Below are 14,939 nucleotides of genomic sequence, written 5' to 3'. Positions count from 1 at the left end.
CTTCGTTAAGTGGGTATATAATGTGTGTAGCATTCATTATATTCGTTTCTGAGAAGTGCATTGTATGACACGCTGTACGCTAAACTTTCTCGAGAAAGCCCCCCCTCAAGGGGGGCTCTCGGTTACTTAAAAGGTCTAAACATAAAGTTCCAAATGCTGTAATATTGATTTCAGTAACCCAACTAGCAGTACAATACTAAATGAAGGTAGATGAACAGTGCAGCATTTTGGGTAATTCCCGCAAGGTGTTTTAAGAACTAACCGCTATTGTGCTGGCTTTTGTTAGCTATGGTTTACAGCCTCCATGAGGCATGCAAACACATTCCACTAGGAGTCACTTCATGGGACCTGTTAAGGGGCATTTCTGTAAATTGAATTTGCGTCGCAGCAAGTTGGGCATCCCGACACAATTATTTGTTTTTAGATGTAGGATGTGACGGCGCCTTTATTAGGATTCAGTCTTTAGTGTGGGTTCTTCATAGTCATGTACAAGCCCATGAAGAGAGTTCATGGTGTTCGCCTTTTTGGGTTGACGCATGATGGGCTTCGGAGCATGCAATTAGTGATTGGACTATATCTCAGAAAGAGTAAAGATGAATCAAAAGGTAAGTGAGTAAAATACTGGTGCCAGGCCATGTGGAATGAAAGTATGTCATATATTATGTCAACATGACAGTAGTACAACTATCCCAGAGAGTCAGACAGTAGAACACTTGTTTCTGTTAAATCCCAGGAAAGAGTAAAGAACCAGAAAATAGGCAATCCTGATGGTCGACTCAGTTCTTTATAAACAGCTTTATTCCTTTCCATTTCCTTCTACTTTTTTCTTTCATGTTGGATAAAGAAAATTCTGATGTTAAAACAACAGCTGCAATGTAGATCAATTACAAGCAGATCAATCTTAAATTAATGTAAATTAACGACAGTAGGCATGTTATAAGTGCTGCTTTATGTCTTGGTGATGCTGCAGCCCATGATTGCTTTCTTTGTGTTCCTCTCTGGTCTCAACAGGATTATATAACATTTGGGTCCAAATAGTGGTAACAAGAGACCAAAACTAGATGCCAGGATGGCAAAAACCTCCACAGCATCTGCATATTTGCCTGGAGAGTTGACATAAGCAGGGACAAAGGCCACCCATACAGCACAGAAGATAAGCATGCTGAAAGTGATGAGCTTGGCCTCATTGAAGTTATCTGGAAGATTCCTTGCCAGAAAGGCTAACAGGAAGCTGAGGACAGCCAGTAAGCCAATATAGCCCAGTAACACTGCAAAACCAACGGTGGACCCAACTACACACTCATAAACTATCTTGTCGTTGTGGTATTGAGTGTTTTTATGGGGAGCTGGTGAGGCAGAGACAATCCAAGCAGTGCAGATTGTTGCCTGAATAGAAGTAAGAACCATAACTGTCCCTCTCTGCTGCACAGCACCAAACCACTTTAGACTGGCTCCACCTCCTGGCTTGGAGGCCTTGAACACAGCCAGAACCACCATGGTTTTTACCAGAATACATGAGACACAAAGCACAAAGCTGATCCCAAATGCTGCATGTCTCAGTTGGCATGTCCACAGCCTGGGCCGGCCGATAAACAGCAGTGAACACAGGAAACATAATTTAAGTGACACCAAGAGCAAGAAACTTAGTTCTGAATTGTTGGCGCGTACCATGGGTGTACTGCGATGATAGGTGAAGATTCCCAGGACAATAGCACAGATAAATGTTCCCAACAATGACGTCGTTGTCAGACAGATACCCAGAGGCTCATGGTAGGAGAGAAACTCAGTTTTCTTTGGAACACAGTGGTCACGCTGGGCATTGGACCAGAAGTCCTCTGGACAACTGGTGCACTCCACTGAATCTGTATGAAAACACGGGAACAGAGCATCAAGGACATTGTCTCTTCCACCTGTGAACACTGACGTTGGATGTGCATCACCTAGGCAATAAGGGTAAGATTCCCGAAAACAAATTCATTTTCAATAATTTAACATATGTTTTTATAATGATACCAGCCTGTGTCATTGCTGGTCTTTCCCTCAGAGCATGGTACACAGTCGAAACAGCAAAAAGGCTGCCCCTTTCTTCTGGCCATGCGGGTACCTGGAGGACAGCTCTCACTGCACACCGACAGGGGTGACTGATAGGATTGTAAGAGTTTTATCACAGTTATTCTACACTGCTTGATTCTGTTATTGTGTGTCATACATTATTACGGTAAAGTAAAACGGTAGGATAAAAAGGTGTAACCTGTTTGGAGTCAAAGTTCCAGAAGATTTTGTCATCATCAAGTGTGAGTTCTTCATCTTTGGAGGCCAACTTCTTAACAAGCCCCACATTCTGAACTTTAGTTCTTCCATCAGGGAGCCACAGCCAGTTCATCACATCATATATTGGTAATGCATCACCGTTCTCATCAAAGGAAACTTGATCACCAAATGATGTGGTGAAGTTGACGTTTTCCAGGTAATGCATAAGCTATAAATGGGGTACAATTAAAATAAAGAAGGGGAGACTCAAATGAAAATATACTGTTCTTGATTGTGCATATGCTTTCAGATGCTCTGTGTGATAGATTGCGGATTTAGTCATGCAAGCTTTCAAATATAGTGCAATATAAGCTCTCTAAATTTGATTAACCACCGTTGCCAGCATCTTGTCTTGCTACTTCTAGAAACATTTTGTCTTCTGCTCAAAGACAATCAGGAGGGTCAAACTGGCCTGCTAATAGCAAGTTAATAATTTCTTCTTTCCACAGAATATATTTCAGTTACACCTCAAAATACAGCATCTGTTTTCAAAGACTAAACAGCTTGAGTGTAAACTGATATCACACCTGCCATGGCTCCGATGTTTGCAGAGTAGCACAGCTGTGTCCGCTGAAAGGACCTCTCCCTGGCGTGCACTGCAGCATGTCATCAAGAGCATACGCCAGGACATACACCGCCTTGTAAATATTGTACTCAGGCCTGAGATCAGAAACATCCAACAACTCAGCCCCCCCACTCTCTAGATCTTCCTGTCCAGTGCATAGTTCTCCACCAGCCTCCATCCAACCTGCTGGAGGTGGTGCAAATCTACACTGAAATGTGTATTCCCAAAACTGCATGACCTGAAATGCATTTAAAACAAAGTCTTAACAGAAATTACATTATTATTTGAATTACAGATCTGATTGTAAGGTTACAATCTTACCATGCTATGTCCATAATTATTACTACTACTACTTATATGTATGTCAGGACGTATTCTTGATAGAAAATCCCTGAGGCCTGGTATTTCTCCTCTGCGGATGGCAATGCCCAGTGTGCCACTCAAGTATGGCATAAGGCGTGGGGTCTGGAGCACAGCACCTGCTGACCAGGCTTCACTGGCCAACCACTGAAGGCCTGTCACATTCTCCTTCACCACCTGTGTATTTCATTTAATCAAATTAATTCATTTTCATACAACAAATATAGTCTACTTTGTAGGACTGAATTAGAAAAGAGATGAACACGTTCTCTCCCCCACCTCGTTAAATAATTGGTCATTGGCTCTAAGATTTAAACTATGAAACTCTAGGTACCCCTCTGGCATCAGCTTTGGACGTGTCAGGGACAGAATATCAGTTTCCACTCTGTACATGCAAAGTGTCTTTTTAAAACAAACTTACTTCTTAACAGAAAGTTAGGTTTAGGCAACAAAACCACTTAGTTAGGTTAAGAAAAGTTTGTGGTTGAAATTATCTTGACTGACTAACAACTCGTGACTACCAAGTGATTAACGACTCATGTGACTAGCGAGTGCCCGACGAGTTACTTGACTCACTCACTTGGGTCACGGGACTGACGTGAAACAATAAGGCAACGTTGACTTATTGTTTCACACAGGATACAGTCAGTGGTCTCCTTGGTAAAGTTTCTGTATTTGTTTGACCCAGTGGACTATCACTCACTTCATACTCATCAGTTGCTTTGAGCGTCTCATATTGAAGCGGATTGGTTTACATTAGAGTTAGTTGAAAGCTTGGTTCATGGCATACAAAAGCTAATGTTTGCCTCCATGCATCAGTATCAGGTGCAGAGGGGCACTGACCAAGTGACAGTATTTGACGTGTTGGGAGGGAGACCAGGTTGAGAAGATAAGATACCTCTTCCATGAGTTGAATCATGTGGATCTGATGCGCAAACACAATGACCACACGAGCTGTTGATTTCTTCATTATTTCCACAATCCTCTTTACTTCAGCAGGGTCTTCACCCCAGGGCAAAATCTCTGAGTAAGCTAGACAACCTCCACCAGACTGAGCCAAGTCTGATTGGAAGGTTCGGGCAACATGGAGTCCATAGTCATCATCACTGACCAGCAGACCAGCCCAAGTCCAGCCAAAGCGTTTTAGAATCTTAATCATAGCACGCACCTTTATGAATAGAGAGCGGGGGGATTAATGCAGGGTTTTTAATGAAACATACCCATTCATGTCGCACAATAAAATTACAGTTAGTTGATCTAATTACACTCTTTTTCCCAAATTCATATAGTTTCCTCAACGAAGGACAAAGAAAATACAGCACTTTACTTTACAATACAAAATTGGCATTTAAATTGGCAGAGCATGTTTTAAAGCTCAATACACTTCAACTGAAACATATTTTGCATTTGTTATTTCTAGGCCAGAGTTTCACCTGGAAAGCATCACTTGGGATCGTTCTGAAGAAGGTTGGAAACCTTCGCCTATCACTCAGGCAGGAGCATGTGGCATAGTAACTCACCTATAAAGAAACATATAATATGTACGCAGGTTTTACTTCTCATGCAAATTAGCAGAAACATGCAAACAATGACAAGTATTTAACGATTCCCCTTTTTCAAATCTAAATGAAGATGATCCCTTCTTACCAAATAAAGGCTTGTTGGAGACGCTGAAGCTGAGAATTAATGTACATCTCCTGTCCTATCATATTCATTTTCTAAATACATTCAAATATGGCACATCAAAAGCTCAGCTACAGCAAGACTGAAGAAGGTGAACTTACAATGGGCAAATTGAATAAACCTATCACGTCAGAGGTGGCGATAGAAAATGTTGAGAAGGAATCACCCACAATCCCCAGGACTGGAGGGGTCCCCAAACATTTCTCCTGAAGCAGAAACTGCTCCTCTTGACCACTAGCCAGCAACAATGCAGCACTGAATCCAATTACAAGTGTGGCACAGTTGTCATAAAGACTATATCCCAGAGTCACATTGGGTAGAAGATGGGAGTTTTTGTTGATCTCATCAATGGCGAAGGCCATGGTCATGGCATGCCTGAACCCTGCAGTGTCAAAGCTAATACATAAAATGTCACGGTTAACCACTAAAAAGCAATTCATTATTTATAATTACCCACGCATGTTGTCTGCTATATGAGTGTGAAACTTACCCTTGGCATGTGAGCTGATTTGGTTCTGAGGTGAACGACAGCTCAGGGAAGACAGAGGTGTAGTGGACCTTAAACAGCCCACCCAAAACCACATCACCAGGCTTGTGCATCCCATTAAGATAAAATTGCCTCCTTAATTTACAAGATGAGAAAAGAGAGGAAGACTCTGAAACGAAAAAGGAGGAAGAGAACAAAATCAAGATCAGGTAGACATACAAGAACAAAAATCGGTCCAGAAATGCCCCCATATCTGCCCTCCTCACCCTCTGAGCTTCATGAACAATTATTTACTTTTATATGCAGGTCTGTGTCATCCCCTTTGGTGGTTTTGGTCATAGTTTGACACCACCCATCAGGGCACAGGCAGTCATGTGGGAGGCAGGACAAACTCGCATCATCGTGATATCAATTATGTAATGTATTGTCTGTTTATCACTTTAATTTTTGAGTTCTTAATTATTTTTGTGCTATTGAAGCTCATCTTTAACTTTTTATTTTTATTGATTTTCTTTACCTCAAATACACTTCAAGGGGTAAACTCTGAAAGCACAGTGGATGTAAAAGAAAAACAAGAAGAACTTGTGAGATTTGTTCAGATGTGTAAATATTGTGTATATGTTACTGGTTAATAGTAAATGAAGATGGCACACAGCTCAAATTGAAAGATTTCAGTTTCGCCTGAAAAAAAAGCACTTTTATTGATATTATTTCTTTGAAATAATGCAGCTGAAAGCCTAAAATCATAGCACAATATGTCAGCAGTCTCTTTTTCAAATTTGTGCTTTGATAAAGTGAAGCAAAAAAAAGTTTGAGGTTTTAGTACAGAGAGGTCATGCGAGGTCAAGCAGAATTGTCATTTTGGAACCAGCTGTTCCAGCTGTTCCATTGTACTTTTATATACTATATAACTATATATTTCACTTGTTTTATCACTAATAGTATTCAATCTATCCAAATACAGCAGTTTGGCATCATTTTGAGAGCTAGAATCCTCTAAACCAGGGGTCGGGAACCTTTTTGACTCAGAGAGCCATGAAAGCAAGATATTTGGAAATTTATTTCAGTGAGAGCCATATAATATATTTTAAGACTGAATTCAACTAAATGTGAGTATAATAAGCCTCTGAATTTATTGTTTTAAATAATGTTGTTGTAATACTCACAATTAATGCGACTTCTGGTGCTGCATGGATTTGCTGATGGCTTTGTAGTCTGGTTGGTACTTGGTGAGGTTAAGCTTCATGCAGGCGTTGAGGCTTTCATCCGTTAAACGTGATCGTAGGTTGGACTTGATGTTTTTAAGATGTGAAAATGACTGCTCACATGAATATGTAGATCCAAACATGGTCAATACAGCAATACTCACACGCTTCAGTGTGTCGTATGTGACAGGAAGCGTGTTCCAAGTTTTGATGATCAGCTGGTCTTCGGGTTGAAGTTTTTTCATTTCTGTCCACATGTGCTTGCTCGCCAACTCCGCTTTCTGTCGTACGATTCTTTCCAAATCTTCATTCAGTGACTTGAACTTATTCACCCACATGTCTGAGGCCTTCAGGTCAGCCAATTCTGCTTCAAAATCTCTGAGGGAGACATCAGGAATGTAACTCAGGTCGGCTGTGTTCAGTGAACACTCGTTTGGATGGGTGATGAACTTAAAAAGATGAGTGTGCTCACGAAAATCTCCAAAGCGTGCTTTGAACGACTGTAGGAGACTGGATGTGAAGCCAGCTAGCTGGTGGAGATCAAAGTTTTGCGTGGGCTCACTTGCTGTGCATGCATCTTTAAATTGTCTCAGTTTTTCAAAATGTAGTAAACGACCTGTTTCAAGATCCATGATAAAGAGCTCCAGCTTGTTTTCAAAAGCAAACACGGCGTGTTGAAGGGATAACACTGTATTTCCAATGCCTTGCATTTTCACGTTGAGCTGATTCAGATGTTCAGTCATATCCACGAGATAGTAAAACTTGAGGAGCCACTCAGTTTCGGCTAGCTCAGGATGCTCGATGCCTTTCATTTCAAGGAAAGTCCAGATTTCGTTCAGGCAAGCCGCAAAACGGCTGAGCACCTTCCCTCTTGACAACCAACGCACATTGCTGTGCAAAAGCAGACCGTGATAGTTATTTCCAACTTCATCCAGCAGTGTTTTAAACTGGCGATCATTTAAGGCTCGGGCAACAATAAAGTTGATCACACGAATGACCAGCGACATCACTTCGCCAAGCTGCCCGTCACACATCTGAGCACAAAGTGCCTCCTGGTGTAGAATGCAATGGAAACTTAGGATGGGTCTATTTTCATGTTCACGGAGAAGCGCCACAAATCCTTTGTTTTTCCCCACCATACACGGAGCACCATCAGTACACACTGAGATAAGTTTATCCAGAGGTAGATTTTTTTCATGAGCGAACTCCATGAAAGACTTGAATAAATCTTCACCTCTTGTGGACCCTTTTATTGGCAGAACAGCAAGACTTTCTTCGCGCAGTGTGTCACCAGCAGCATATCTTGCAATCACACTGAACTGCGACAAATGACTTACGTCTGTTGACTCATCCAAAGCGAGGGAAAAGAACGGCGCTGCATTTATGTCCTTCACTTGCGTTTCCTCCACTTGGTTTGCCATCATGATGCTACGATCATGAACAGTTCTTGCCGACAGAGGCATGTCTTGTATCCGTTTGATTATCTTGTCTTTGTTCGGAAGATCATCAAAAAGTTCATTGGCTACATCCAGCATGAACGTTTTAGCATACTCGCCATCTGTGAATGGTTTTCCGTTCCTCACTATTGCTAAAGTTCCAGCAAAACTAGCGGAATTATAGTCACCTTGCCGGGTCCATACGCGGAGTTGCTGCTGGCTAGCTTGCACTCTGCTCACTAGCTCTTGGCACGCTTTCTTCCTGCTGTCTCCCGCAGGGTATTTTGATGCAAAGCTAGCATGGCGTGTGTCGAAGTGCCGCTTTACATTCGACCGTTTCATCGATGCAATTTTGTCATTGCAAATTAAGCACACCGCAGAACCTGCTCTCTCCACAAAGGCAAATTCTTCAGTCCATTCGTCCTGAAATGTACGATACTCCTCATCCTTTTTTCTTTTCGCCATCTTCTTCGTCGAAGGGTTAGCTTTGAGCTAACGACCGAGAACACTGAGTCAAAAGGGGGCGTTTACCTGTTTACCCAGCAACGGCCAATGTCAGCTATTATCATCCAATAAAAATAATGGACAATTGCTCCTGCAGCCAACTGCAGCCCTGAACAGGACATGAACAGTGGAAAATCGATGGATGGATTAAAACAAGTGATAATATTTTATGTTTTATCTGAAAAGCCGAAATCTGCGAGCCAGATGCAATCATCAAAAGAGCCACACCTGGCTCGCGAGCCATAGGTTCCCGACCCCTGCTCTAAACCCTGTCTGTGTCTGTGAACCATGGATCCATTCTCGTCTGCCTGTGTCTATGTGAGGCTTTTCTCAGCCTATGATTGGCCAATTTCAGACTATGATCACTCGTTCGACGCGTCAGAGTCTCAGGAATGCATTGGGGGACACGTGTGCTTGATTGACAGAATCGTTAGCCGGAAAAAAACAAAACTGTGGCGTGCGTCGCCCTGTGTAAAAACAGATTCGCCGAAAGTGAATTTCCTTCCCCCACGGTCCCCCAGGCTTGTCTGGCCCCCCTTCCTCCAGGAAACACTTAAAAAAAACCCACAGGAAATACGTAGCAACAGTGTATTTAGGAGGGAAACGAAGAATTATGCCGTACTTTTCATGAGTCAGTGTAAAGATGAGGTGCTGCAAAGATTTTTTTTTGGTGAAGCGGTTTGTTCTGCCGTTTGTTTGCTCACAGCTCTGTACTGGTTTCACGGAGAGAAACTCCGATATTCTGATGATATCTCTGGATTCTGTCGAATTCTCATGCTTTCTGATGTATTGGTCGGCCGTGTTAGCTGTTAGCTTTTTGTTTGTAGCATTATCCGGAGTGCATGGTTCGCCGAGTCATGTCGAAATATATGTCGTGATATTGTGGTACATCTTCTAGTTGATTATATTAGTTTCTGTGTAATTGTGTTTGCAGTGTATAAAATGGCTGACATATTTTTGCCCATAATCTCTTCGTTAAGTGGGTATATAATGTGTGTAGCATTCATTATATTCGTTTCTGAGAAGTACATTGTATAACACGCTGTACGCTCAACTTTCTCCGTGGGGCTCTCGGTTACTTAAAAGGTCTAAACATAAAATGCTGTAATATTGATTACAGTAACCCAGCTAGCAGTACAATACTAAATGAAGGTAGATGAACAGTGCAGCATTTTGGGTAATTCCCGCAAGGCGTTTTAAGAACTAACCGCTATTGTGCTGGCTTTTGTTAGCTGTGGTTTACAGCCTCCATCAGGCATGCAAACACATTCCACTAGGAGTCACTTCATGGGACCTGTTAATTAAGGGGCTTTTCTGTATATTGAATTTGCGTCGCAGCAAGTTGGGCATCCTGACTCAATTGTTTGTTTTTAGACGTAGGATGTGACGGTGACTTTATTAGGATTCAGTCTTTAGTGTGGGTTCTTTATAGTCATGTACAAGCCCCTGAAGAGGGTTCATGGTGTTCGCCTTTTTGGGTTGACGCATGATGGGTTTCGGAGCATGCGCAATTAGTGATTGGACTATTTCTCAGAAAGAGTAAAGATGAATCAAAGGGTAAGTGAGTAAAATACTGGTGCCAGGCCATGTGGAATGAAAGTATGTCATATATTATGTCAACATGACGGTATTACAACTATCCCAGAGAGTCAGACAGCAGAAGATTTGTTTCTGTCAAATCCCAGGAAAGAGTAAAGAACCAGAAAAGAGGCAATCCTGATGGTCGACTCAGTTCTTTTTAAACAGCTTAATTCCTTTCCATTTCCTCCTACGTTTTTCTTTCATGTTGGATGAAAGTTCTGATGTTAAAACAGCTGCAATGTTGTCAAGCCGAGGGGCAGATCCGGGACTCAATCGCAGATACAGACACAAGAGCCGATGTGAAGTTTAAACTCAGGGATCTTTACTGGAAAAAAGGTCAAAAACAAACTTAAAGCGACTCCAATGGAGCGGGTAAAAATATCCAAAATAACAAAAGAAAGGCAAAGGTACAAATCAGGAGTAAACTCTGGAGCACCGCGCAAACACAATAAAGGAACAGACAGGGAACGAACAAGGACGATCTGACAACCAGAACAGGGAAGTATATATATATGTGTGGGATGATGAGGAGATTGACGGCAGCTGGGTGGACTGGGCAGGTGAGTAGGATGAGTGTAATCAGGGGACACACACACACGGCAGCTAACGGGATGTTACAGTACCCCACTCTAGAGCCGGCTCCAGACGGCCCAGGTTGGTCTGGGTGGCACTTGTATAAATCCATAATAAGGGTCAATAATGTTCTTGGGGAGACCCAGCACCTCTCGTCTGGTCCGTATCCCTCCCAGTCGACCAGGAACTGGCAACCTCGACCTCTGGAGCGGACCTCCAGCAACCGTTTGACGGTGTATACTGGGCCGCCGTCAATGACTCGGGGGGGGTTTGGAGGCGGGAACTAGTGGGCTGGTCCTTACTGGCTTAACCTTGGAGACATGCAAGGTAGGATGGACCTTCATGGTCCTGGGAATTTTTAACTGGACCGCCGCGGGGTTAATCACCTTGGAGACGGGGAAGGGGCCGATGAATCTCGGGGCCAGTTTGCAAGACTCCACACGGAGGGGAAGGTCCTTGGTGGACAGCCAGACCCTCTGTCCCACCCGGTAACGAGGGGCGGCGCTTGTCAGCTGTCCTCTTGTAACGGCCGGACGTCCGAAGTAGTACCGCTCGCGCCCTCCTCCAGGTAAGGTGACATCTGCGCACCAGCGCCTGTGCGGATGGGACTGCAACCTCTCCCCCGAGGTCTGGAAACAGGGGGGGAAGGTACCCGTAGACACACTGGAAGGGGGAGAGACCTGTGACAGAGACAGGAAGTGAATTATGCGAGTACTCCACCCAGTTCAGTTGTCGACTCCATGAGGTGGGACTCTGAGAGGCCATACAACGGAGCCCCGTCTCCATCTCCTGATTGTAACGCTCCGTCTGACCGTTGGACTGGGGGTGGAACCCGGAAGAGAGGCTGGCTGTAGCCCCAAGTTGTCTGCAGAACTCCTTCCAGAAGCCGGCCGTGAACTGGGGCCCTCTGTCGGAAACAACATCCTGTGGCAGACCGTGAAGGCGAAAGACCTGGGAGAGCATAATCTCTGCTGTCTCCTTGGCAGAGGAGAGCTTGGGCAGAGGAACAAAGTGAGCCATCTTGGAGAATCGGTCAACAATGGTGAGAATAACAGAGTTACCTTCCCACCGGGGCAAACCGGTGACGAAGTCCAGAGAGATGTGCGACCAAGGCCTACGTGGCACCGGAAGAGGGTGTAGTAACCCTGATGGCCACTGCCGGGAGGTCTTATTCTGGGCGCAGACCTGACAAGCGGCCGCGAACTCCCCTTTGTCGTCCTCCAGCGATGGCCACCAGAATCGCTGCCTGAGGAAGCTGACCGTCCGCCTTAACCCTGGGTGGCAGCGGAGTCTGGAGGAATGTCCCCACTGCAGGACTTTAGAGCGGAGGTTAGTGGGGACGAAAAGGCGGTTGGGAGGGCAGCCGTTAGGAGGCTGTGCCCCGTTGATGGCTCGTTTGACCTCACTCTCAATGCCCCAGGTCACCGCACCCACCACGCAGGAAGGAGGCAGGATGGAAGTGGGGTCCCTTGGGGCGTCCTCAGGCTCGATCTGGCGGGATAGGGCATCCGGTTTCACATTCCTAGAGCCTGGACGATATGATAAGGTGAAATTAAAGCGGTTAAAGAATAATGCCCACCTGGAGTTCAGCCTCTTCGCCGATCTGATGTACTCCAAATTCGTATGGTCAGTCCATGCTTGAAATGGTTGTCCAGCCCCCTCCAACCAGTGTCTCCACTCTTCTAATGCCAGCTTGAGGGCCAACAGCTCCCGGTTGCCCACGTCATAGTTCCTCTCTGCTGGGGACAGCCTCTAGGGGAAGAAAGCACACGGGTGTACCTTGTTATCCTTGGGAGAGCGCTGCGAGAGAACCCCTCCTACCCCCACATCGGAGGAGTCGACCTCGAACTGGAGTTCGGGATCGGGCAAGGCGAGAATGGGAGCAGAGGTAAATCGCCTCTTGAGGGAATGCTTCCCCTGCTCGAGGATTCCACAGGAACCTGGTGCCTGGAGAGGTGAGGGCATGGAGAGGGGCAGCCACAGAACTGTAGTTTCTAATAAAACGTCTATAAAAGTTAGCGAAACCCAGGAATCTTTGCAGTTGCTTTTGGCTCGATGGGACCGGCCAGTCAGTAACGGCACTAACCTTGGCACCATCCATCTGGATGTTCCCTGGAGACACGATGAAGCCCAGGAAGAGGACGGAGCGTTGGTGGAACTCACACTTCTCCGCCTTGACAAACAGCTGATTCTCCAGCAGCCGCTGCAGAACCCTCCGGACGTGCTGCTCATGTTCCTTCTCGCTTTTGGAAAAAATCAAGATGTCATCCAGGTAAACAAACAAATATATTCAACATGTCCCTTAGAACATCATTGACTAGGGCCTGAAACACAGCTGGGGCGTTGGTGAGACCAAACGGCATAACCCGGTACTCATAGTGGCTACTGGGAGTATTGAAAGATGTCTTCCACTCGTCTCCCTCCCTGATTCTGACAAGGTGATAAGCATTTCTCAGATCGAGCTTAGAAAAAAATGGAGGCTCCCTGCAATAGCTCAAAAGCAGAGGAAATTAGTGGGAGGGGGTATCTGTTCTTAACGGTGATGTTGAGGCCACGGTAGTCGATGCAGGGACGTAGTGTCTTGTCCTTACCCACAAAGAAAAAACCAGCTCCTGCTGGAGACGAGGAGGGGCGAATGATACCAGAGTCCAGGGAGTTCTTGATTGACTGGCTCATCGCCTCCCTCTCCGGGGCAGATAGAGAGTAGAGGCGTCCCTTGGGAGGGGATGTCCCGGCGAGGAGGTCAATGGCGCAGTCGTAGGGGCGGTGAGGGGGTAGGGAGGTGGCACGGGTCTTGTTGAACACCTCCCTGAGATCCAGGTATATGGGAGGAATCCCAGAGATGTCCGTGGTATCTGCAAAGGAGCCAGGGGACTTGGAAGACACATTAGGAGAGGCAGATAGAAGACAAGATGAGTGACATTTGGTACTCCACCCCACTATGGACCCCGTAAGCCAATTAATGGTCGGGTCGTGTTTCTGTAACCAGGGATAATCGAGAATGAAGGGTAACTGAGGCGAGTTGATGACGTGGAAGATGAGCAACAAAAGGAAAATAATGATCATTTTAGCACTTAGCATTAGCGTTCCACAGCTACAGCTCTCATTAGGCAGAACGTTGGTTCTCTGTTCCTGTGGAACAAAAGACTACAACACCCACAAGCTTTTGGCTGGTTGACTCACTCGCCTGTTCAGAGTTCAGAGTGGTTACCTGACATGAGAAGGCCTAGAGGTGGGGTGCGATGAGTCACACGACAGAGCAGGCGACCGTCCAAGGCGTTGGCATATAGGGGAACCTTGAGGGGCTCCAACAGTAGCTGCTCTGCCAACCCCCGATCAATGAAGCTCTCATCTGCTCCAGAGTCGATAAATACTGCCAGTTCCAGGGAAGTAACGGGAGAAGATAGCAGAGTGTGCGTCAGGGGTCTGGGAGGAAGTGAAGAGGAAAAGTTCGGCTCACTAGTAATCCTCTTCTCACTGGTGAGCCTGGTCTTTTGACGGGCATCTGGCCAGGAAGTGTCCCAGCTGCCTGCAGTACATGCACCTCCCCTCCCTTAGTCGGCGCTGGCGCTCCTCTGAAGAGAGACGAGTGCGGCCTAATTACATGGGCTCTTCCCCTCCACCAGAGGGCGCTGTAGGTCCGGCGTGGCGATTCCACCCGGAGCTAGGGCGTAGGTCTGACTGAAGTGGTGGAGAAGACTGCCCCCAGGGATCGGGAGGTCTCCTCTCGGCCTGGCGTCTCTCCATCCTTCTCCCATGAGAAGAGAGATGGTCTCTCCATCCTTCTCCCATGAAGCCGGTTATCAACCTTGACAACCAGAGCCACCAAGGCCTCAAGGTCTGTGGGTAAATCAAGAGGTGCTAATTGATCCTTAATCTCCTCAGAGAGTCCAAACCAGAAGGCGTCTGCCAGAGATGGAAAGTTCCACTGGCTGCCCGCTGCTAGTGTGCGGAAGTGAATGGCATAATCCGCTGCCCGACAGCTCCCCTGTCGGAGAGAAAGAAAGTCCTCGGGCCGACTCTCTACCCGGGACCCCGTGGTCAAACACCCTCATTAGGGCCCCGGAAAAATCCAAAACAGAGCGGCAAATGTCAGATTGATTGTCCCACTCTGCTGTAGCCCATTCCCATGCCCTCCCTGAGAGGTTGGTAATGATGAACGCCACCCTGGAATGTTCGGTGGGGTAGGACACGGGCTGGAGATCGAAGGTAAGTGAACAGAGTGATAGAAAAGA

General features: G+C 45.8%; 1 protein-coding gene across 1 annotated transcript; it reads right to left on the bottom strand.

Moving 5' to 3' along the window:
* Nucleotides 1-948: 948 nt before the first annotated feature.
* Nucleotides 949-5,533, bottom strand: LOC142959217 (extracellular calcium-sensing receptor-like). The gene is made up of 9 exons (XM_076100441.1): nucleotides 5,409-5,533; nucleotides 5,020-5,314; nucleotides 4,669-4,755; nucleotides 4,134-4,403; nucleotides 3,197-3,412; nucleotides 2,838-3,113; nucleotides 2,252-2,479; nucleotides 2,018-2,141; nucleotides 949-1,862 (listed from the first exon to the last, which is right to left on the bottom strand). The coding sequence occupies exons 1-9, from the start codon at nucleotides 5,516-5,518 to the stop codon at nucleotides 949-951; spliced, it is 2,520 nt and encodes an 839-aa protein (XP_075956556.1). The 5' UTR covers nucleotides 5,519-5,533.
* Between the last annotated feature and the right edge of the window lie 9,406 nt (nucleotides 5,534-14,939).

The sequence above is a fragment of the Anarhichas minor genome, unplaced genomic scaffold, assembly GCF_050575085.1.
Source record: "Anarhichas minor isolate MPS153535 unplaced genomic scaffold, ASM5057508v1 ptg000026l, whole genome shotgun sequence".
Classification (NCBI taxonomy): domain Eukaryota; kingdom Metazoa; phylum Chordata; class Actinopteri; order Perciformes; family Anarhichadidae; genus Anarhichas; species Anarhichas minor.
The sequence above is the reverse complement of the archived record's forward strand: the minus strand, read 5'-3'. Positions and strand labels throughout refer to the sequence as shown.

Bases quoted from the DNA above. Each gene is read 5' to 3' on its own strand.
- LOC142959217 (XM_076100441.1), bottom strand. From the start codon at position 5,518: ATGCACAAGCCTGGTGATGTGGTTTTGGGTGGGCTGTTTAAGGTCCAC. The intron at 4,404-4,668 runs GTGAAACTCTGG...CTATTCATAAAG, and splicing joins TCCCAAGTGATGCTTTCCAG to GTGCGTGCTATGATTAAGAT. The intron at 3,114-3,196 runs GTAAGATTGTAA...AATGCATTTCAG, and splicing joins ATAATTATGGACATAGCATG to GTCATGCAGTTTTGGGAATA.